Source organism: Centroberyx gerrardi, chromosome 3 (assembly GCF_048128805.1).
Source record: "Centroberyx gerrardi isolate f3 chromosome 3, fCenGer3.hap1.cur.20231027, whole genome shotgun sequence".
NCBI lineage: Eukaryota > Metazoa > Chordata > Actinopteri > Beryciformes > Berycidae > Centroberyx > Centroberyx gerrardi.
Window position 1 is genome coordinate 29,697,824 of NC_135999.1, and position 24,460 is coordinate 29,722,283.

The 24,460-nt window shown below is 42.9% G+C and overlaps 1 protein-coding gene across 1 annotated transcript in view; it reads left to right on the forward strand.

Moving 5' to 3' along the window:
• usp34 (ubiquitin specific peptidase 34) overlaps window positions 1-24,460 on the forward strand; it is a 91,583-nt gene that overhangs the window by 12,211 nt on the left and 54,912 nt on the right. Inside the window, exons 3-20 of the mRNA XM_078290899.1 lie at window positions 1,132-1,693; window positions 2,517-2,567; window positions 7,536-7,685; window positions 8,732-8,799; window positions 14,281-14,473; window positions 15,067-15,128; window positions 15,332-15,413; window positions 15,861-15,953; window positions 16,887-17,012; window positions 17,458-17,587; window positions 18,520-18,650; window positions 19,519-20,243; window positions 20,652-20,866; window positions 21,497-21,615; window positions 22,234-22,361; window positions 23,094-23,183; window positions 23,662-23,757; window positions 24,322-24,404. Coding sequence (XP_078147025.1) covers window positions 1,132-1,693; window positions 2,517-2,567; window positions 7,536-7,685; window positions 8,732-8,799; window positions 14,281-14,473; window positions 15,067-15,128; window positions 15,332-15,413; window positions 15,861-15,953; window positions 16,887-17,012; window positions 17,458-17,587; window positions 18,520-18,650; window positions 19,519-20,243; window positions 20,652-20,866; window positions 21,497-21,615; window positions 22,234-22,361; window positions 23,094-23,183; window positions 23,662-23,757; window positions 24,322-24,404 — 3,104 coding nt within the window. The remainder of the gene's footprint in view (window positions 1-1,131; window positions 1,694-2,516; window positions 2,568-7,535; window positions 7,686-8,731; window positions 8,800-14,280; window positions 14,474-15,066; window positions 15,129-15,331; window positions 15,414-15,860; window positions 15,954-16,886; window positions 17,013-17,457; window positions 17,588-18,519; window positions 18,651-19,518; window positions 20,244-20,651; window positions 20,867-21,496; window positions 21,616-22,233; window positions 22,362-23,093; window positions 23,184-23,661; window positions 23,758-24,321; window positions 24,405-24,460) is intronic.

The window sequence follows — 24,460 nt, forward strand, 5'->3', positions numbered from 1 at the left end:
GGTTGACAGCATGTGAAGTTCATATCTGTATTAAGACACAAAGCCATGTGCAAGTCATTCTGAAAACCAAAGCGTTCTGCGGTTGGAGGAAGATGATGCTATTTTTACACAAAGTTGCGGTTCACTGAGAAAACAGGAATATGAGTTCTGATTGAATCAAGCCTCCTCGCTTGGTTTAAATTGTTTCCAACACACAGGATCTGATGTCACTATTCCTTAACTATTTGGGTGCGCACCTATGGAGAAACCTGGCTCGCAACTTCGCAAGTCATGTACTACAGGATATTATTTAAAAAATAGATACAAATAAAATCCAATAAACAGATTAAAGATTTAGTATCTCTATGATGCTAATAAAAGGCTAAAACATCCCTGTCTGATGTTAATCTTCTCTCTGACAGGCCATCTGTACTTAATGCAAGCTAGTTAAATATTTTTTCATATCGTTTCCTCTTCTGTGAATTTTATCATTATATTTCATCAGTTGTTTTTTCAGTACTTCTGTGTTTTATCACTGTGCAAATAAACTAAAAGAAAGCGGAATGGGAGTGTCTTTAAATTCCACTGGTTGAGAAGTTTTTGTTCCACTACGGGCCGGAAAGTGAGTTTTGAAAGGCAGAAATATCAGCAGCTGAACAAGTAATCGTTGAGTCATTGGTATTGATCAACAACCCTATCAACCCCCTGCTGATATACACTAGCAGGCAAAAGTTTGGACGCACATTTTTCTTTATTTTTGCTATTTCCCACATTTTAGAATAACAGTAAAGACATCGAAACTATGAAATAACACAAATGGAATTATGCAGCGACCAAAAAAGTGTTAAACAAATCAAAACTATCTTATATTTTAAATTCTTTAAAGTAGCCGCCCTTTGCCTTGATGGAAAGGCAAAGGCTTTGGAAAGAAATTCATACATAGGATCAACTTCACTATTTATATTTGTCTAAGAAACTAATTTCAAGCATTTAAGCAGAAGCCTTTAGATCAAAATGGCTTTAAGAGAATGAGAAACACTCAGTGAGGTTGACTGTTGACAGGTAGTGTGTTATGGTCATTTTGTGCTATGTGACAGTAGAAGTCGTTCGTATTTCCCCTTTAAACATCTTGTTCTCCTGTTTCCCCTCCAGACAATGTCTCTGCTGCTTCAAGGAGTACAAGCACCTGGAGGTTTTCAACCAGCTGGTCTACGCTCTCATCAACCTGGTCATCGCCCAGATCAGCAGCCTGAGAGACCGCCTCTGCTCCATCCACGCCCACGCCCACACGGGGGATGTGACCGGGGCGGAGGGGGCAGGGTCAGAATGGAGCGGGGGCGTGGCCGTACCCGGTCCCCTCCCGCAGCCCTCCTCGCCCGGGGAGGACGAACCGGTGAACGTGGAGAGGGACTCCGCCGAGGAGGACGCCGATGCCCCCGACCTGAACCAGAACAAGACCCAGAGCCAGGGTCAGGGTCAGGGGGCGGGCCAGCCGGGTCAAGCCCAGGCGGAAGCACTCGGGCCCGGGGAGGGAGGCAGCGGATCTGGGGCCGGTGAAGCCGGAGCCGGCAGCGGCGGTGCGGACAGCCAGGACCCCTTCAGCTCCTGGAGCACAGAGGAGAGGGAGAAGCTGCTGCTGTGTGCTGCCAAGATCTTCCAGATCCAGTTCCCCCTCTACACAGCCTACAAACACAACACACACCCCACCATAGAGGTAAGGACCGGTCGGAGCATACACCCAACACACCGCCAGGCTGATTGACTCTGGACTAGTGGTGTTGTGTTTCTTGATCAAAAGCGACTTTGCCAAGAAGCTCTGTAGGAAGAAAGCGCTGATGTAGCTTTTTCACTGTCAATACCAAGTATCGATCCATCACTTAAACTGAACAATATCAACTTTGACTGTTTAGAACAAATGTGATTGAGATATAACCCATTTTTCTCCTTTATAGGGATGGGACGATATATCGAAATTCAATATATCAATACGTATCGTGGGACAGAAAAATGAATGGTGATATTGACTCCATGTTATTCTGCTGTAGTAATCACAAATGAGACTCTTGACCATCACAGTTTCACAAGCTCTCCATCCAAATTATATTATTTACACTTTGTAATGACATTTTTAAATTGTTGTTTACATTCTAGCGAGCCAATGGCATCGCTAGAAAGATTTGTGGCTCGGAAATGAACATAATTCTGCACAGTCAGATTTTGTCGTCATTTAACTTTTATTTATTGCATCGTATCCTGGTTGTATTGAATCCCGAACCCCATATTGTATATCGAATCATATCGTGAGATAAGAATATCGTCCCATCCCTCCTCCTGTAGCACGCCGATATCTTTTGAGTGTGAAACATCGGTCTGGTATTCAGAAATAACAGACCGCTGAATTAGACCTCAGTATTAAACAAAGCCTTGTAATAACTATATATAACTATTAGGAGAACAGTTTTGCCAACACTTCTTCTTGAAATGCATCACCTCTCAAACTCTGCTCCTTCCTCTCTTCCTCTGTCTCTTTTCTCCAGGACATATCTGCTCACGAAAGCAATATCCTCGGCTCCTTCTGCGACATGAACGTAAGCAGTCCGCCCCTTCTTCTTTTTTTTTTTTTTACTGTTGATTTCACCGCTCCATCTCAAAAACACAGGAGACAATCAGTGTGACTGTCACTCAAGTTTTTGTACCAATATTCAGTCTCTCCTTCCCTGACAAAGCCTCCTGATTTTTTTTTTTAGGTTTTTTTTTTTTCTTCTGTGGCTTTTATTTTTCTAGGGAAGGCCGACTGGTCATGCATGCTCTATTTCAGCAACGCTCCGCTTCACATTCACATTCACACAGCTGCACACATCGACTCAGAATTTCAGTCTGATAGAGTTTTTCTAAAAAATATGGCAAAGGAATTTGATCATTTCTAGGATTTAAAAAATTTGATAATGGCTCAAATAGCCTGGAAAAGCATGGGAAATGAATGACACACATGGCTGCACATTTTATTCATTTTTGACCCACTGTTATTTCACATATTGCAATATTTGTTGTTTTTCTCTTGAGCTAGTGTTTGAAATGTTGTAGTCGACAGTTATATGGCTCTGCTGCTGTCTACATCATAGTGAACATCAGCCAAAATAATCAAATCCTGTTAAGATGTTAAGGTCTTGTTAAAGGAGAACGCCACTGTCATTTGGAGTTATAGCCAGTTTACTACTGTGTTCGTCTGATTTATATTGCATGCCATATGTAATTGGATTTCTTTAACATTTACTCAGACTTTACGATGTCAAACCTAGCTTGAAACTGTTGTCCCAGCTAACAGCCGCGCTAAACAAAAAAGCAACGATGTTTTTGAGGGATTATTTCCTGGAGGAGACTTCCATTTTATTGGTTGGCTTGACCAAACCAAATGAAGGCTTCATGTTTACTATGACGGTTTATCTTGGTCTTTCATACTGTACAAGAATGAATGGCAGCAAATGGCTTCTTCTGAAGGAGGAAAACGAGCGCTGATATCTCCAACTTTTCTGACTGTGTGCAGAAACCAGAGAGGAAGAATGGAAAGGAGAGGGGCCAATCTAGGCGATGGCACAAATTTAACAAAACACACCAGTATTATCCTTTAAGTAATGTTAAAGGAAAAGTATACAGTTTTGAAATGGAAAATATGTAAGAGCCCTGAATAGTTGCTTGATGCCACCGGTCCCGTAACCAAAGCGTGGCAGGTTTGATCCCTGTCCAGGTTTCAGGGAGCCGGAGCCCCCGCCTGCTCATTCACTGTAAGCTGCTGTGGACGAGATTGTCCGCCGAATGCCAGAACTGTAAATGTGAAACGAGTCCCTGTCGTCTTGTTCTCCTGCCGGTCATATCTCTGTGATTTATGCCATCCTGAAACTATTTCTGTTTTATTGGGAAGCCGCACGAACAAGTGCCGTGCCCAGAGCCCAACAGCTGTGCTGCATTCACAAGAGGATGTGAGGAGGGTAGGAGGGGGGAGAAGGTGGGGGGATACTAGATTTAGGCCCGAGGCATGCTGGGAGGGAGGACATTAGGCTTCATCAAGGATGGATCATTTGATTAAGGCCCATGTGCGGCAAGCATTGTCAAACGTTTTGATCTTTTCTCCCTGTTGTTACTTCTTCACATGATCGCTGTAGGGACTGAAGGTTTACGGCCTCGAACCTTTACGCTCTTTACTTTTAGTTGCTTGTTTAAGGCCACAGTGTACTTGTTGCAGAAACTAATTTCGGCGCTTTCGTATGCGGGGGAAAAAAGGACAGGTTTGTGTGAAAAAGCTCAAGATATGGCTCAAAATATGGCAAAAGAATTTGATCATTTGTAGGTTTTGAAAAGTTTGGTAATGGCACAAATAGCCTGGAAAAGCATGGGAAATGATTTTGAGTGGTAATGACAGCGGTGTGCTTGTTGCGGAAACTAATTTCGGCAGGTTCGTACGGGGGAAAAAGGACAGGTGTGCGGAAAAAAAAAACAACGAAGCGCCGCATTGGCTTCAGATTCGGTAGTGTGAACATGTTTGCTCGCCACTGCATGACCATCTGCAATGAAATATCTAAAATGTCTAAAATATCACATGGTTGGTTGTGTTGGCTTGTGGAAAAGCGCCTGCGTTTCCTTTTCCAGTTTATTGCCTTTGTTTCCATCTCCATGCTAATATCTCACGGTCAATTCTTCAGCTGCTTTTGTCGCTGTTGGAGAAGAGCATCAACTAAACGCCAAAAATGTAACGCAAATCAGTGCTGATCTGAGATAAGTTTTGCTTTTCGGTAATGGTGGAAGTTTATCTTGTCTTGTGACCTGAGCAGTTATCCCAGATCTGTCAGCCTAATCTCAGAAATCTGATTCTCAACGTCCAAGATCCAAATATAAATGTCATCTGAGGTGAGGTTTCAGGTTGCTGCGATCGGCTGTGTGCACGGCTCCTCGGCTTGAATTTGTTTTGTACTGTGGACCCAGCTGAGTTGTGTTTTTGGATATCAAACATGGGTGTGTGTGTGTCCGTTCTACTTCTATGTACAAAAGGACCAAATATCGATAGGATAGAGAGTTGACTGAGGGCATTTTTTGGCCTTTTATGGTTATGGCTTCTGCTTTAGGGTAAGGGGTCAGAATCATTAAATATATCATAAAACGAAGACAAAACCCACACTCCCACCATTAACTGTGAAGACGAAGAAAACATTTCGATGCGATGTGGATCTTCGTCAGGCCAGTACCACCGGGGCAGTCTGTTTCCTCATGGGCTTTGTTCAGACTGCAGGCAAATCCGATTTGTTTCTCAAATCAGATCTTTAGGACTGACTGTCCACACTGTTATTTGCAAGTGATCAGGTCCGATTTGTGTGTTCAGGCACTGTTAAGCTATCTGCAGTGGTTGCCGTGGTAACGACGTCGGCGTGTGTACGTACGGTAACTGACGGCACGTTTTTCAAATACGGAACCAAAACAAAAAGCTACAGATGGAGACGGAGCAGCTTTACCTTCACGCTATAGGACTGTCTAGTCTATCAGTCTATCCGCAGACAACATCAGCTGTTGTTTTTGTTCTCCAGTTTAGTTTCTGGCGCTCTGGATGTGACGCCAACGGCATGTGTCGCGCTGTGAGTGACGTAAAGGACAGTTTGAAAACCATTTTGAGCAGTTAGAGCGGTCAGACTGAGACGCATCTGTAGAAATCAGATTTGAATCGCATTTCAAACCACATACAAATGTGGCTTAAATCTGATTTGCAGAAATTGGTTTCCATGTGTTTTTTTTGCTGTTCAGACTTGAAAAAATCAATCTGACTCCAATCTGGATATGCCAAAAATCCGATTTGGGCAGGCAGTCTGAACAGAGCCATACGAAGAATGAAATGCAGAAGATCACACATATACAAAAAAATTGCACACATGTAGAATGTCTAAAATAAGACCTTACGTTTTTGAAAATGAATAGGTGGCCTTGAAAGTTAAAATATAGCACCCAAATTCATCTCTCTCCATTCTAGCATCAACACATCACCAGGACTTCTTGACAAGATCATGATCATCTACAATATCTGATTTTGACCGGTGTCATGTCTCACCCCCAAAACACGACGATTTTGAGGTCTTGAATCTCACCAAACAAGACTTTGAAAGTCATTGAAAATAATTTCTTTGTCCCATGGTCCTGATGCTGCTTCTTCATTCTCAGATGCAAATTTTAAGGCGTCAGAATCGAGCGTTTAATGGCGAGTGTTAGGGAATGAGTGCAAGTCTCTGGAATGTCCTCACTAGTGCAGTAATTCAGAGGTGTGTGTGTTTGTTAAGCGAGCTCGTGTGCGTGTCATATTTGTTTGCGTGGAGACGACCTGCGCCAGTCCAGAAAGCTCCAAGCTTCTTGCTCTTATTAAATTCGATGTGGTTTCCTGCAGATGAAGTCATTGTCCCCCAGAGAGAACAGTAACGTGTCCCCCGATAATCCGCTGGCTCGCCGGCCCGTACCTTCCCACCATAATAAAGTTTTCATTAAGCACAGGGGCAGTGGCTTTGGGACGGAGCAAAGAGCAGGCTGGATAGAGATGGATTGATTCCTTGATTGATTGATTGATTATCCCAGAGCGGACATTCAGTTGTCACAGCGGCAGTAAACTTGTAACACAATCAACAGCTTAACAAAACCAGTGTCCACAAAGGGCTGGTAAACTAAAAAACAATTACCTGCCATGAATTGTTTTTACCGGCTAAAATAAATAAGTAAATATGCCACCAGTTTTCAGTTTTATTTCATGTGTTCAGTCGGGTGTTATGTGAAACTCTCAATATAGAGACAAACAGATTTAGAGTTTAGTCACACTTTATTTGGATGGTCCAGTGTTGATGCTCAGCTTCCTATCAAGTAACAATAAAGTATCACTAAAAAGTCTACTGGGTTTCAAGTGAGACTCATAATTGTGTGAAAAGCGGTCTGTATAGATATTCAATGTCTGGACTAGAGTTAAGGTTAGGGTTTGTGTTCTTTTTAGAAATAGGGTCAGATTAGGTTTGGGTTTAGGTTTAAAAATGGGGTTAGGGTTCTGTAGAGATGCAGCAAATAGACAACTGACACTTTGTTGAACATCTACTGATAGTGAGCTGAGTATCAACACTGGACGATCCAAATAAAGCGTATCTAGAGTTTAAATCAAGTCAAATCAAGTTTGTAATTCGTTTTTAAGTGCAGCAGAACTCCGAAATTACACATTTTATCGACATTTAGTACTTGGCGGGAGGTAATATTGAACACTGAACAAAACGCATTTTTCAAAGCTAATAAAACATAAGAATTTGCCTTCCTGTTCAATCACCTGACCTCTTGAAAAATCAACGTATTCAGTAATCACATTTAACACACACTCTCACACACACACACACACACACCCTCCCTGTTATCCACACGCTCCTCACTCAGTGCCTCAGTGATGTTTCTATCTTGTACAGTTAAATGTCCTTGGTGTCTCTGGCGTGACGCCCGAGACAAGCGTCCCTGCAGAGAGAGTAACGCTGATCTCTTCTTCTTCTGCTGTCGTCCAGGATGTGGAGGTGCCGCTGCATCTGCTGCGTTACGTCTGTCTGTTCTGCGGGAAGCACGGCCTCTCCCTGATGAAGGAGTGCTTCGAGTCGGGCTCCCCGGAGAGCCTGCCCTTCCCCATCGCCCACGCCTTCATCACCATCGTCTCCAACGTGAGTCTCACCACACAAACACTGACGCTAATTACAGCATCACTGACACTGCTGTCAGTGGAGAAGAGAAGAGACTTTCTCCCTGTTAGGATTTCTGTCTGAAAGCCCTTTCAGAGTTCAGTTAGCAGTGTGCTCGCTTAAAAATCACTGCTTATTTTAAAGTGATGTGTGGCATTTTAACATCAATAAATCATTACCACATTAGTGTAATTACCGTAAACAAACAAGACCATTGCTAAGAAGATTTGGAGGGAAATCTGCTGGATTGCTTTACGGCACAAAATAGGAAGAGGGCGCTACAGGGTTTATGGGAAATGTAGTCTTAATTTTGCGAAACACTAGCATTAACAATACTGCTGGAGTGAGACAGAGGCGACCAATCGTGTCCACCATGCTCTCATTTGTTTACAGTCATTTTACCGAGGTGTCACACTTAATTTGACAATAATATATTCATGTTTAAAATGCTGCACATTGCACCTTAACAGGCTTGAGAAACTGGTACTGGTTATCAGCCAGAGCCAAACATTTACAAGTTGGCTGGTAAGCTTCACTCCCCTGGGAAAGAAGGAATTCAAGCAACGCCTGCAGTACTGAGAACAAAGATTAAGATTTAGTAAATTAGTAAAATTAATACTTTGTAATTAGTGATGTGTTTTGGCCTGTGGCCTTGGTCAGGATACGTCAAACCTTGTGGAAAGTTTCAGTTTTACTAACAAATCTTTGCTTTCAGTACTGCAAGTGTTGCTGGAATTTACAGTTTCTTGATGCACAAAATGTCAGTTCTCTGCTCTCATCCCTAAAAAATGCAAACATATTTAAACCTTTTATGTGTCTGTCTACAGTACATGGAGCTGTTTTCTCAGTAGCATAATATTTCATCATATGTACAACTAGGTCTACATTGTTGATGGATTTATTTATTGATCCAACAAATAAGATGGATGTAGTTTTACAGGCATCCAGTTCAGATTCTCTGCTGCTTTTTGTGTCTTAGCGTCATTTTTGTTTAATATTGTTTTTTTTTTTTTTGGTTCTGCCCACAGATCCGAATATGGTTGCACATTCCCGCGGTCATGCAGCACATAATACCGTTCCGCACCTATGTAATACGGTAAGTTTACTCCAAACTGAAAACATGTCACAGTGTTTACAGAGGCAGCAGTTTCCTATCAGCTGGTGACATTCAGCTGTTTTTTGGTAAATTTCTCTCCTCCAGCAGCCACATCGGCAGGTGACCAACCATCATTTGGAGTCACTGTACTGTTCTGAAAACCTGCCTGGTTGGTGAAATGGAGAAGGAGGCTGCTGAATGTAATTTGTGGGATTCAGAAACAGCAGAGTGTGTCTCCCTCCCTGACCCGTATCACAGCCACTCCTCTGCTCAGCTGTTGTTATTTTCAGGCATTGGAAGGTGACGAAAAGTAGAGCCGAGGAAGAGATTTGCGGTTCCAGTCAGAGCTCCTAGACATCGCCCCAGGCCTGTCTCATATCCTGCCTGGATTTGAATGAATAGCTGCCATTTTGTTGAACACCTTGTCTCCCCACCAGCGCAGCATCCAAACGCTCTCCTGTCCAAGTCAGGCTGGCAGGAATTTGGCTTATCCAGAGGATTGGTGGGGAGGTTCTGGTCCAAAACGGAGCAGGGGCCAGAAAGTGAGATTTGAAAGCCTGAAATCTCAGCAGCTGGCCAAATAATCATTGAGTCATTGGTATTGATCAACAACCCTATCGACCCCCGTAGATATATTATCACCATTTTGTGCTATAGGGCAGTAAAATGTTACTTATTGCATCTTTAAATGCTGTGGAAAACTGTGGATGTCCATATTGAAGTACAGTCTTTCAGTTTTATCTCACAGAATACAGAATATGTATTTCTCTGCTCTGCCTATTCTGGTGAGCTGGATTTGATGGATTTGATATTGCTGGCATGCGAAGCGAAGGAACTAGACTTTGTCGATTTGTCTGAGAGCTCTCGCTCTCTCTCTGTCTCTCTCTCTTTCTCTCGGTCTCCCTTTCTCTCTCTCTCTCTTTTTCTCTCTCATGCTGTCTCTGTCTCTCTCTCTGTCTCCCTTTCTCTCCCCCTCTCCCTCTCTCCCTCTCTCCCTCTCCCTTTCTCTCTCTCTCTCTCTTTCTCTCTCTGATGCTGTCTATCTTTCTCTCTCTGTCTCCCTCTCTCTTTCTCTCTCTCTCCCTCTCTCTCTCTCTCTCTCTCTCTTTCTCTTTCTCTCTGATGCTGTCTCTGTCTCTCTCTCTCTGTCTCCCCCTCTCTCTCCCTCTCCCCTCCTCTCTCTCTCTCTCTCTCTCTCTCTCTCTCTCTCTCTCTCTTCCTCTTTCTCTCTCTCTGTCTCACTCGCTCAGACAGTGCAGCTCACTCGCTCGCTCGCTCGCTCTCACTCTCTTCCCCCAAATACCAAAGTGCCACGCGTTTGTTGCTAGGAAGAGCTTTCCTCACCATGGCAACAGTTGCCAGGGCTCCAGTCAGCCTCTCCTCACATGACCCTGGAGGAGGCAGAGCGCTGGCAGAGCTGGTCATGTGACGCAGGCGGGCTGATGCTCTGCTGCCTCCATCCTGTTCTGTCTCACTTACTGACACTGAGCAGAGGCTTGTCAGAATACTGTGAGGATTGTCAGAATATTTTCATTAGCAGTTAATCCATCGATTTTTTTTGATTAATCATTTAGTCTATAAAATGTCACAAATGATGACAAATGCCCATCACCAGGTACCAGAGCCCAAAGTGGTTCTTCAAATTGTTTCCTTACTGAAAAATAAAACTGAAATCAAGACTATTAGGTGTTAATATGACCAGCAGCCAAGAAAAAACCAAGAAGTATTCATTTTATAATAAAATATATAAATGGAAAAAAAGCAAGCAAATCTTTGTGAAGCTGTAACCAGCAAATGTTTGGTATTTTTACTTGATAAATGACTAAAATGATTAATCAATTATCAAAATTATAAATGATTAGTTTTCTGTCTATTGACTAATCGACTGATTGTTTAGTACTAATAATTGTAGTAAAAAGTATAATTAAGATAAGGTATTTGAGCCAGGTCCGGTGTGTATTTTGGCTTATTCTGTGTGTCTTTCTCATATTTCACCATATGAATACACTATTTCCCTGTTGTGTGTATCTGCAAACAGTGTGTGTTTCAACAAGGAAGAAAAGGTTTCCAACAGGTTTTAAAGGCCCACAGGTCATGAAACTCACTCAGCACGTAAATGACTGTGGAAACTTTCAGTTAGATTACATTAGATTTGATGAAATTTAAATAATCCCTGTGGGAAAACTGGGTCGCTGCAGCAGGAAATGGTAACAGGATACAGCAAAGGAAACTATAAAGTAAACAGAAAAATAGCATATAAAGAAGAATGTCACAAACTGGGGTTACATAAACACACACAACACACAACCGACAGTTTCAACACTAGAGCATGTTGAGTAGAAACGTATGGGGGGAAAAATAAGGATTACAGCATTATTAGGAATTGCAGAACAACAGCATTTGAATTTACTGACTAGAAGAGAGTGAATGCGGAACATGTATAATATGAAAATACACCAAAAATATGAAATATATACAGTATGAAAAAATGTCAATACATATGCATTATATAACAAAGAGAAGGATATGTGAATATGAAGAAAAGTGAATTTACACAAAGTATACATGATGTGCAAAATGTGCATTATTTTCACATTAACAAGCAAAACAACAAGCAAATAGTAGTGATAACAATAATGATAATAGTAATAGCTAGTATTTTTATAGCACCTAAAGTTACAAAGAGTTGTTATTTGTCGGATTCAGCATCATGTATGTTTCATCTGTCTGTAACAGTGCTGTCAGTGAAGCGACTGTACATTCATCATGGTGCGTTAAGCTTCTTTCACATGGGAGACGACGGCTCCACCCCTCCGCTCTAAAACCCCTTATTTCTAATACCTGAGTGAATTTTCAGCTCGGTGCCCAAAGTTCAGTCTAGTTGAACTTTTCTACCGCATGTTTTGATAACACTCTTGCACGTGCATAGAAGAGATTCAAGATTCAATTTATTGGTTTCCGTGTCTTGGACCATAAAGAAAGTTGCTGTCGTTCCATTACATTGCACAATACATTCAGCGACGTATTAGACTCACACAAAGGCATGTGCATCACATACACCACATTAGGCTACAACAGGTACATTGCATATCACTCAAAAAAAATAAAAATAAAAAATACACCTACACATCAATGTAAAATTCCTATAAAGCCTCATCTAAGTGCATCCTAACCCTCATAACAAGTAGGACCTGGCACATATTATGCAGTTCCCAACAATACAGCTAGCGTACCATTGTGACCAAGAATCAACTCCTGCTATTTAGGCCTGTTGTTCAGTAACTTGATCCACAATGGAACCAGAGAAAACTTCTATCTGTTAAATCTAGTTTGGTAATCTATGCCTTTTTCCCGATGGGGAGGTAGCCGGCCAGGAAAGATTGATTCTAGCAGTATCAGAATTTCCCAAATTATTCAACACAAGTCTGAAGTTATATATGGACCTCGGTAGAAAAGCTCTCTCCTGGAAACTTGTTTCTAACCAAGTGGGCAGACCAGGTGTGTTTCAAAATGCAGTGGAGATTAGCGATGTACAGTATGACCAGTGAATCTCATATTTTGGATGTTATGTAACATATACACAACACTAGAAGATAAGGAGCGGGCAATAGCTCCTCTCCCTCTTCATGAAAACCGTGTCCTATCTGAAAGACCCATTATAATGCAATGCTATACTCGATAAATGTCTCTGGTGTCATTTCTTGTTCCTTATTTCTAAGAATATAGAGTATACATGGCATTTAGTTTCAGTATGAGATATCTACCATTTTGGGGGCAAAAGTGACTCCCATTCTGACAAAATGGTTGCTGAGTTACATGAGAGTAAAACTCAAAATGAAAACAGATTGGAGTTATTGGTGATTTCAAGATGTAATCATCTATGTTTTTGAAATATTCAGTGATGAATTTCAGGTAACATTTTTTTTTTACTCAAAGTGGATAGTGCAGCATTTTGGGATTCAGTCCAGCTCGGGTCTTTTTTAGCTGTTTGTCCTTAAAATCCCCTTTTAAATCTCCTTTGATCAGCAAAACATCAACCCCTCAGCGGAAACTGTAGTCCCCCAACTCATCAGAAATGATCTGAAAACCACAACACAACCATCCCAGCTCAAACCCAAGACTGCATGAGTCAGCAGCGCTCGGCTGTTGATCAGATATCTGACTGTGAAGCAACGCCCACGCAGCGCCGTGAGAGTCGTGTGGTGAAAATGAGTCTGGGAAGAACCAGGAAGTTTTGAAACGTTTTGAAAAGTTTTGGTTATTGGACAAAGAAGGTTTGGGAAAGAGTTGGAGACGCACTGTTATTTCACAAGTTGTGATAATTTGTGTTGCGCTCAATAATCTTCAGCTATGGAGTGATGTGGCCTAGTTGACAGTCACTATCAGCATGCATCATATTGATCACCTAGCAAAACTGGACAGGAATGATTGAGATGTAATTCATTTTTCTCTGTTAGAAACATCTCATCCTTCTACTGTGTGTGTGTGTGTGTGTGTGTGTGTGTGTGTGTGTGTGTGCGCAACAGGCTGAAAATCAAGTCTGGTTTGATTTCTGACATGTTGGTATCAGATTTTAGTTTTGAGGAAATACTCTGATCCCCTGCTTTAGCCGGTTATACACCTGATTACAGTATCATTATTGGTGCATCCCCAGTTTCAATGTAATTCATAGGCAGCGGTCACAGAAAACGAACTGAATTATTGACGGATAGATTTCTGTTGGTTTGTTTTGAACATGGAGGCGAGGCAAGAACAGAACAGGAAGCGTCGCTCATAACGGAGCTACTTGATAGAAAAAAGAAGAAACAGACTCTGCAGTTTAAATTCAATAAGAAACTGAGCTGGAAAACCTCCAGTCATCCCACCGTTCCACCAGGCTTTCTCTGTTTTATCTTTGTTTCGGTCGGACTGTCGTCTCTGTGTTCGCCGCTCGTTTTTCCCAAAACAAATGTAGGAACGCTTCTGATTTGACAAATCCATCCGCTCAGCTGTATTGAACTTTGTGTCCGTCAAAACGGATGGACATCTGACAGATGGGCGTGTCCGGACCGCAGACGGGGCTGATGGCAGGGCAGCGGGCATTGAAAATGAATTGAAATGAACATACTGTGCCACCCTGTTTATTCTGGTTACTCAAAAACAGAGTTTGGGCCGGAAAATCAGTTTTGAAAGCCACAAATCTCTGCAGCTGGCAAAGTAATTGTTGCGTCATTGGTGTTGCAAGGCATTTCTATTATGGTCATTTTGGGCTATGGGACAGGAAAATCTTATTAATGCACCTTTAAATGAAAACTCTAAATCTGCTCTTGTCTCAGTACCAGATTCTATCCACAAATAGCAGTGAGAACTGTGATGTATTTCTATGAAAAATGTATATAAAGTGTTTTAGCCAGTAGAAATTGTTCTTGCCAAGTGATTATTGTTTCAGTTCCCAGCCCTCGGCAGGTGAGCCAGCTTGTTAAGGTCGTCCTGTGTGTGCAGGTATCTGTGTAAGCTGTCGGACCAGGAGCTGCGGCAGAGCGCCGCGCGCAACATGGCCGACCTGATGTGGAGCACGGTGAAGGAGCCGCTGGACAGCGCGCTGTGCTTCGACAAGGAGAGCCTGGACCTGGCCTTCAAGTACTTCATGTCCCCCACGCTCACCATGAGGCTGGCCGGACTCAGCCAAATCACCGTGAGTCACACACCAGGCAGAGCGAAACTCAGTATGGAAGTATGGTCAGAATGGAAAAGCCTCTGAAACAGCATTTAGAGCATCATGGGACACTAAAACTCTCCACTGAAACCAGACTGATGAAATTCTTTTAGTGTTAGTAGCTCTGGCTATCGGCCAGATATATTGGCAGATTGATGTATTGGTCTAACCGTAGCTGACCTGTAATGGGGGGGAAAGGACCAAAATGGAGATTGAAAGTCATTTGTGAAGACTGTCATTCAAACAAAAGTTTTGCCTGTTGTTCCCTGTTCCATATTTGAAAAATACAGAAGATTACCTACACTATAATGATGCTGTAAGGACTGGTGCTCTGTTTTCTTTAGGTAAATAAAGGTCCTGGACATTTGGACACATATTAGAAGTTTTACGGTGCCTGTGCTTCCCACAGAGCAGCAGTGATACAGACAAGAGCCAGCTGGCCTTCAAAATCAATTCTTGTATTAAATTAGAATGTTTTGGTGTGGTGAAATGAACATGGATAAAGACTCAGACTGTGCTCATGATGTATTACTGCCCCGCTCTACATGAAGCATGTTCCTGTGTTTCCTCAGAACCAGCTGCACACCTTCAACGACGTCTGCAACAACGAGTCCCTGGTGTCCGACACAGAAACGTAAGTCTGCTTCCACAACACTGCACACACACACACACACACACACACACACACACACAGAAACTAATGAAGAGGTTCAGTCTTCAGTGAATCCATGACATTCAACTCATAAGAAATTTTAAAAAAAGCCTTTGTTTTACTTGGTTAATGCATTTATTGTACTTAACTAATGAAGTCTTTCTCTGTCTGGTTCGTCCCTCCAGCTCTATAGCCAAGGAGCTAGCTGATTGGCTAATCCACAACAACGTGGTGGAGCACATATTCGGACCAAATTTGCACATCGAGGTGAGATCTCACATACTGTCATGTGAAGGGAGTCATTTTGTCACAATGCCAAATTTGTAACTTTCATACTGAAAGTATGTAGTGTCACTTTGGACTCTAACAGGACAAAAGAAGTGAAAACTAGCTTAGTGCTAGCTACATGCTTGTCAGCTGTGAGCATCTTGGCAAATGAAGATGAAAAATAAAGTAAAATCACCATTAATAGCAATAATAACTACTAACATTACTGCTGCCATTCACTTAGCGAGGACTGCTGTGGTAATGTTGTAACTCCAACCAAAGCCCACTTACAGTGAAGAAAACCTGAAGCAATCTAATGTTGTGAAATGACGCGGCATGACTCATCAGGAAACTAGAGATGAGTCTTCTACTAGCTAGCCAAACACTTCCACAAGCAATTCCTGTCTGATACTGAGGCGGCGGCCATGTTGTTTGTGTGTTTTCCAGATCATTAAACAGTGCCAAGTGATCCTGAACTTCCTGGCTGCAGAGGGCCGGCTCAGCACCCAGCATGTGGACTGCATCTGGGCCGCAGCTCAGGTGAGAGACAGATCAACACTGTGGCTTTGTTCCAGAGCATCAACCTGTTCACAGCTGTATGGACATGGACTGTAGAAACCTGCAACATTAGTCATTACAGTATCATCATTAAGGCCAGGCACCACAGGGGGAAAAGGTGATTTTGGCTGGATTGGTTCATTTAAACATAAAAAAAAAAAATCAACAATCAGCAAAAACAACTATAAATAGTTGGTTTATGTTTTTATACCAGCTGCATCCACTACACCAAGCACAAAATCAGCTATGGCCACCAAATTTGACATGATGCTTCTTAAAAAAAATAGCTGGTAATTTACACAGGCTGTTTAAAAATATCTTTTGTCATTTCTATTATATGGGGTATTTTTCATGAAAAAATGGCCAAAAAAACCCAATAGATTTTCACCATATACATCAACTTATATGTCTTGTAAATCATCAAAATCCTTTGTGGATCACAGACCGAATCTCCCTCTGTAAATTACCCATTTTACTTTTTCATCAGATGAAACAGGAAAATGCGCTCACTTCATCCACTGAGGAGAAAAAAGTTTTAACTGCTATGCAAATTGGCCCATTTTTTGTGAAATATTAACCAATTTGAATATGTTAATAACAAAATAAATTCAAGTCATAATACAAAAAGTGTTTGTATTCTTGTCCAATCCAACATGTAATCCAACATGTAAACATGTTAAAATTTTTTCCCCTATTCTCCCGTGTTGCCTCGCCTTAATAAGTACAGAAAAATTTTTTAGTACTGTGTTGGCACTACTAGATATCTGCTGCCCAGGATTTTGTCAAAAGTTTAACACAGTCTAACACAGTATTTTGTACTTACGATTTCTGTACCACTTAGTGAGGAATTTAGTGTTTTCTGCTCTCCCAGAATTCCTTTCTGTTGCCTGATCTCTGTGTCTCCTCTTCTTGCAGCTGAAACACTGCAGCAGGTACATCCACGACCTTTTCCCCTCCCTGATCAAAAACCTGGACCCAGTGCCGCTCCGCCACGTCCTCAACCTGGTGTCCGGCCTGCACCCCAGCGCCCACACAGAGCAGGTACACACACACACACACACACAAACATACAGCTGCTCACCTACCCATATTATAGCACAGCCTGGATTGAAGTAAGATAAAGTTGTTTAAAATGTAGTAGTTATACAAGTAGACTTTGTTTTTGAACAAGTAACAACTAATATTTTGAAGAGGAGGAAGAGAAATTAACATACATACTAGCAGCAAAACAGCATGGTCTTACAAACAGAGTGCATGATGATTTTAAATCAAAGGCACTACAGCCATTTCAGACATGGCACTTCAGCAAGGACCTAATGAAAATCCTACAGTCTCACATGCAAGTCCTACTGGCAAGCATAAGAATAGAAATCAAACTGAAACAAAATAACACGAAATAAGACTTGTGCTATAGCTACATCTAGATCATGTGGTGGTAAATGGTCTTGTGTCCGTCCGTCCGTCCCCCCCCCCCCCCCCCCCCAAGACTCTATACCTGGCCTCCATGCTGATCAAGGCTCTGTGGAACAACGCCCTGGCAGCCAAGGCCCAGCTCTCCAAGCAGAGCTCCTTCGCCTCCCTGCTCAACACCAACATGCCCATGGGCAACAAGAAAGGTCAGTCCGCCTCCCCTCTGTCTCACAGGACCGACTCCCCTTCAGGGGAGGGAACAGGGGATTCAGAGAGGTGTATTCCAGACAGGGAAAGGCAGCGGATTTGATGAATTCTCTGAGGAAGTCAGGGGATATCAGGGAGTTTTACAAACAGGTCACTTAATGGGAATATACCAGAATGTAATTTGCCCCTTGTTGCACACGTTCTGTGTATTCAGTGGAGGTTTTCAGCCCAACTGGAGTGGAAACCAGACTCTTTAGTACTGATCTGAGCTGAGAAACAACATTAAAAAACAGGAAGGAATCAAATTTGTAGGTCATGGAAGCGCTCCGACTTAATTATGGAAAGTTGTGGAATATTACAATAGAGCCACAGTGGGAATAGTGTTTTTTTTTCTTGTTCACCAGACCCATTGTGATACTGCATGGATCTGTATAGATCCTCGTAGTTAACCAGCCTAGCTGGGTTGGTAAACATGAACGGGTTGTGTGCAGTTTACTGATGTCAAATTACAGGATTTCTGGTTATTGAATATCAAACCGTTTCCAAACAGTTTCCTCTTGCTGCTTTTTGGAGCTGCCAACTTGCAAAGTTTCTTGTTGCAGCTTTAAATTTTGATCCTGCACATCCATCAAACTTTAGCTTGTTATCACTTTTAACACCAAGATATTTATAGGAAACTGATGATTCCAGGATTAATTTGTTGCAGCTCATGATCTCACAGCTGCAGCAATAACAGAAAGGCCCGCCTCCAATAGATTCCCCATCATGTTCTTTTCCAACGCTGACTGTGTATATCTTCCCTTCCCTGGCCTCTCACCACCTAGAACCGTGACAACATGTGTGAGCTGTGAATGTTGTGTCAGGGGTTTGATCCCCTGTAGAGACCAGAGGGATCAGGATGTTGGTTCTCAGTCTGTCTCTCTGGTCTCAGGTTCTCCGGCCGCCAGTCCGGACAGCAGCGACAACAGCGACACTCAGCACAGCGGAGGCAGCGACATGGAGATGGACGACCAGATGATGACTGGCAGCAAGAGGAGCCAGCAAAGGCTTTCTGACACAGAGGTACATACACACACGCACACACACACACACACACACACACACTCCATCAGCCAGACCTGGATGCTATAATCCTCGTCATTTTTCTTTTTATACATTTACGTTTTAGCTGTCGTTAAGATGGCGTCTTAACCGGAGCAGCTAGAGCTTCAGTGATCAAGGACACTTCAACACATGGCTGTTGCTGGACACATTGAACCTGAAACATTTCAATTGCTTATGCAAAATTATAAACCACAGAAAAAAAAATGTGTGCATGTCAGATTAAAAAACAAGTGGCTTCTAAAAACATGTCACCTCCAAAGAAACGGAAAAAAAAAAGATCTTAACTGAATTGGATGAAAGAAACTAAATGGTGGCAAAACTCAACAAGGAGGAAACAAAAACAAGTTGTATAAATGAAAACGAGTGATAAATAAGATAAATTGATTTCTCTTTGCAGAGATGCACTGTGAAACAACTGTAAGTTCTCAATATGTATCTGCACAAACGTTAGTAAGACAGATCCTGTATATTTATTGTTCTTGGCAAGAAAAAGTGATTCTGATACTGTTAGGCACCTCACCACAACTCAGTGACTCATACTGCAAAATAATAGTATTGGCATTTATTGTCAGGCGGTCAGTTAAGCTATCAGTTTTGTCATTCTCACTCCAAGAAAAAACAAAAACAGAGGAACTAGTGGTGTGTAGTTGCACAAAATGACATTAAAGACGTTTTCTTTTGTTTGTTTTTTTGTGCATCTCAGCTATTTTTTCTCCAGTTTTTTTTCCAACTGGTCCAGGATTCAAACCGCTTGTCTAACCTCTAGGCGTCCACCGTGCCCAAACTGATGAAAGTGTTTGTGATGCGTCTTGTTTGTGTCCCTCAGGAGTCGATGCAGGGCAGCTCAGACGAGACGGCCAACAGCGTGGAGGAGGGCAGCAGCGGGCCGGGCAGCAGCAGCGGCCGCAGCGAGGCCTCCAGCAACGAGGCCGCCTCCAGCCGCGCCAGCCAATCGGCCGGCAGCCCCGGCAGCGAGATGCACTCCGACGACATGGCCGACAGTGAGGCGCTGAAGGAGGAGGAGGAGGACGACGAAGAGGAAGACGACGAGGAGGACGACGATGACGAAGAGGAGGAGGAAGAGGAGGGGAACCGGTCGGCCGCCGAGGGCGTACAGCAGAAGGAGCCCCGGGAGCAGGTGGAGGTCAGGAAGAGGAAGGCGGGGGAGGCGCTGGGCGAGGGGCCGGGCCAGGGGGCGGGACCCGGCGGATCAGGGGGCGGGCCCAAACCCAAGGTTATCCCCTTTAACCCCGAGACCGCCGCCGCCATGGTTACGGCGGCATCAACGTCGCTGGAGGGCCGCATGAGGATGCTGGACGCCTGCTCCGCCTCGTCGTCCGCTCGGCCTGAGGGACCGGAGAGGGAGAACCAGCAGCCGCAGCCCGACATGGGCCCCTCCCAGATGGTGCAGGGGCCCCAGGAGCCCCCCTGCCTGCCCCGGCCCGGGGACTTCCTGGGAGAGGCCATGGGCACCGAGCTCTTCAACTGCCGGCGCTTCATCGGCCCCCAGCACCACCACCACCACCACCATCACCACCACCACCATGAAGGGTAGGCCGGCTCTCCTCCACACCTGCTCTGCTTCGTGGCAACTTCACACTTCAACAGGCAGCAGAAAGGCACACGTTGTATTGTGAAACTAAAACTAAACCTGGAGAGACTCAACACAACTAAAGACATTATTCTGCAACTTTGTCACCATCACTGTTTTTTGGAAACAGTCAGCTCTCCAAATGCAATCACAACAGAAATGATGCCTCCTATCATTCCTGTCAAGTAAACATGGGAAATGAGATTTTAACGATTTGACAGTTAGTGTAATAGAACACCATGCACAGACTCCACAATGACTGTTGATGCTTGTTGCTCATTAAGTTTCCTTACACAAAAATGTATCCATTAAAATAAATCTGCCTCTTTGCTTCCTATATAAATCCTCTAACTGTCTTCCCTCCCCAGTCACATGGTGGAGGACATGCTGAGCGCCGACGACGTGAGCTGCAGCAGCTCCCAGGTCAGCGCCAAGTCGGAGAAGAACATGGCTGACTTCGACGGGGAGGAGTCGGGCTGCGAGGAGGAGCTGGTCCAGATCAACTCCCACGCCGAGCTCAGCTCCCACCTGCAGCAGCACCTCCCCAACCTGGCCTCCATTTACCATGAGCACCTGGTGCAAGGTGGGCGTCGCCGACAGGGAGAGTCTGGAAAATGAGTGTTTCAGTTTCCAGGCCTTGAAAAGTTTGGGAATTGCTCAAAAAAGGCTGGAAAAATATTGCTGTTCAGACTCAATACACACATGACTACACATTTTATGTACTGTAGTTGTAGACTTTGATAGTGTTATAGTTACTAATAATTATAAATATTTATTAATAATTATTTACAAAACTAGTTAATTTATAAAACATAATGTGTTAAATTAACACTTTCCGAGATTCATTTTACTCTATTTTTAACATTTGGTCCCAACCTACAAAGTGTTAAATTAACTCCAACACTGGTGATAAGGTGCAACTACATATAATGTCAATAATTATGTTAATATTATTTTAGAAAGTTAAAAATTTCATTGAAATGGCCTTGATGGCTTCACAAGATGGCGGTGGTGAAACAATAAGTTTGTGTGGAGAAGAAGTTTGTATAGAGTTGCCTCAACAACGAAGGACGCAACTGCAGTTACTTTCACCAACACTAGAGGGTGTTTTTCATCAGCTGTTGAAACAACTGTTACAAAATAAATCGAGCTCAAACCAGCTAAATCGACAAGTTGGAGAAATAAATGTTGTGTTTGTTGTGTTCCTGTGCAGGTCCGGCCGTCCATAAGCACCAGTACTCCAGCAGCCACGCTGTGACTGACATCAACCTGGACAACGTGTGTAAGAAGGGCAACACTCTGCTGTGGGACCTGGTGCAGGACGAGGACGCGGTACGACTTCAGATCCAGATCTCCAAAGTTTTTACTATGTTCATTCAGCAGTGGTGGGTCAGTGTAGGCCGGTTATTTGTGGTTAGAAATAATGTTTGTTACGGGATTAGTAAAGTGTTCAATTTAAATTTCCACCACTGCTGAATAGATGTTAATAAAATTATATCATTTATACCCAACACATATCCAAAACCCCAAAACATCAGGTACTGGGCCCATGTTTAAAGGTAGTGTTTTAACCTCAGTAAAACCAACAGTTTAAGTGTTGCAGCTTGCACTTGAAATAAACACAAAGATTGAAACAGCAGCTTTCATGAGACCTGAACTTAATTCCCCTCAATCAAAACTATGAATGTGAAAGCTGAAAAATGAAGTGTGAACAGTTAAGAAAAAAGCATAAAATACTAAAAGGCAAATGTACACAATAACTATCACAACAATAAAAGCAGAATTCAAACTATAGTTCAAGCAAAAGCGAGTCTAAAAAGCAGCTGTTCAGTGCTTCAGAAGTGAAGAACCACAAGTGGAGATGCTGTAACGCTCAGTATCAACAGCTGTAGTGTTAACTTGTTGGGTGTAATTTCATTTGTTTATTTTGTGTGTGTGTGTGTGTTGTAGATCCACCTGTCTGAGGGTCTGATAAACGAAGCAGAGAAGCTGCTGTGTTCGCTGGTCTGCTGGTTCACTGACAGGCAGATCCGAATGCGCTTCATCGAGGGCTGCCTTGACAACCTGGCCCACCACCGGTAAGAGGCTCACACACACACACACACACTCTGGAGCACTGCTGTGATTTTACGCAGGATTACCACTCTACACTCTGGTAATTAAAAAGTGAACTGAAACTGGAAATTGAATTTGATAGTTTCCACTTCTTGAAAGGTTTGGGAATTGGACAAATGGTCCATAAAAGTATGAAGGTGAAACTTGTTTTCAGTCTGAATAAACATGACTACAGTTTATATAATTCTAAACTCCTTCAGCTTACGTATTGTGATATTTGTTGTTGTCAGGAATAATATTCAGCCATAGAGCGATATGGTCTAGTTGAGTCATATTGCCCAGCCACTATCCGCATACAACAACCAAAATCTTCACATCCAGTCATGAAATTAAGGTCTGGAAAATCTATGCAATTACGACCTGGAAAATACTTCAAAGCGCTGCACATATTGGAAAAGGAAATCACCTGGAGCTGCTGGTCTTCATGGCGAGGTATACTCATCAGAGATGTGCTCATGAAACACAAACAGCAGGGAAAAAAGAACAAAAGGGTTTTCTTACACAAGGAATACATGAGTTTCTGAATTACTATGATCCCTGGTCAGTTTGCGTATTTCTGTTGTTGCACATGGAAAAGGAAAATACTGCTCATACAACAACAAAATACTGTTTCTTATAGAGTTTCCATTTTTTTTAGTTTTTGTTTTGGAACCCTGTGAAAAAGTTTGACCCTTCGTCTTGTCATCCACCCTCAGGTCCGTGGTCGTCTCCCTGCGTCTCCTACCTAAGCTTTTCGGCACTTTTCAGCAGTTTGGCTCCAGCTACGACACTCACTGGATCACCATGTAAGTAACGTCTCCTCTCTGTGTTGTCATAGCTCTCTGTATTCATATAATAGCGAGGACAAGAATACTCTTCCACATTTGTATCCAGAATCACCATATACGTTAATTCCAACGTTTTGAACAGTTAGTGTACCTTCAATTCAAATCCTTTGAAGTGTGAAAGTCCACAACTTCTACTGTCTTACACTATCAAAGTACTGTACTGTCTTAAACTATGAAAATACACAAGCTCTACTGTCTTACCTCTGAAGTACACAAACTGTACTGCCTTTAAATTTGAAAGTGCCCACCACCTGTCTTAAACCATGAAAATGTAGTATTAAAAAGTCTTAAATATGGCTTTCTGAAACCTGCAGATACAATTTTAATCTCAGTGGGACCATCTGGTTAAACGGAAAATAGAAAAATGAGATTTGAAAATAGGAACGGTCTTGGTTCCTCAGCCTCCTGATGTTGCTGTGTTCCTCTGTCCTGTCAGGTGGGCTGAGAAGGAGCTGCACATGATGAAGCTGTTCTTCGACAACCTGCTGCACTACATCCAGGAAGTCCGCGAACACCGGCACAAGTTCGCACTGTGAGTCCGTCGACCTTCACTTCAGCCACACACTCACTTAAACTCAAGTCGTGTGAAAATGACTGGTTCATCACAAAGTAACTGACAGAGCTAGAAGAGAGAGCAAGAGAGAACGAACATATCATATTTTGGTGTTTTTGCTCTGCCTTTCCAAGAGATCAGCTGTCAATCAAACAGTGTGGGCGGAGCTTGGATTTTCTGTTGATGCAGTTTGAGTTTCTGTAGGTAGTTTCTTTTCTTTTCTTTGTCTGTTCAGCCATGGCGGCTATCGCTGCTCATGCTAACTACCCAGTTCTTCTTCTGTTGATTCCAAACAAACCGGAAACATAAAACGCATCACTTCCTGTGCAGCAGAGGATTTTTCCCAGGAAAGAGCTACCAGACACCGGCTGTTTAGAACAGACAATAGAAAAGCTTTATGAACTGAATATAGGTTGAATCACTGTTGTGTTTTATAAATCGGTGATGAAGAGCAGCAAAACAGACGTTAATGAACAGTATATGAAAATGTCATGGATCAGTACAGTCAGTGCTGATGTATTCCCTCTCGGTCTGTTGTTGCAGGTACAGCCACAGTGCGGAGGTCCAGGTCCGCCTGCAGTTCCTCACCTGCGTCTTCTCCACGCTGGGATCTCCAGACCACTTCAGTAAGATCCAGCATGGGAGCGTTTGTTTTGCTCGGTGAACAAAGTGATTCCTTGAT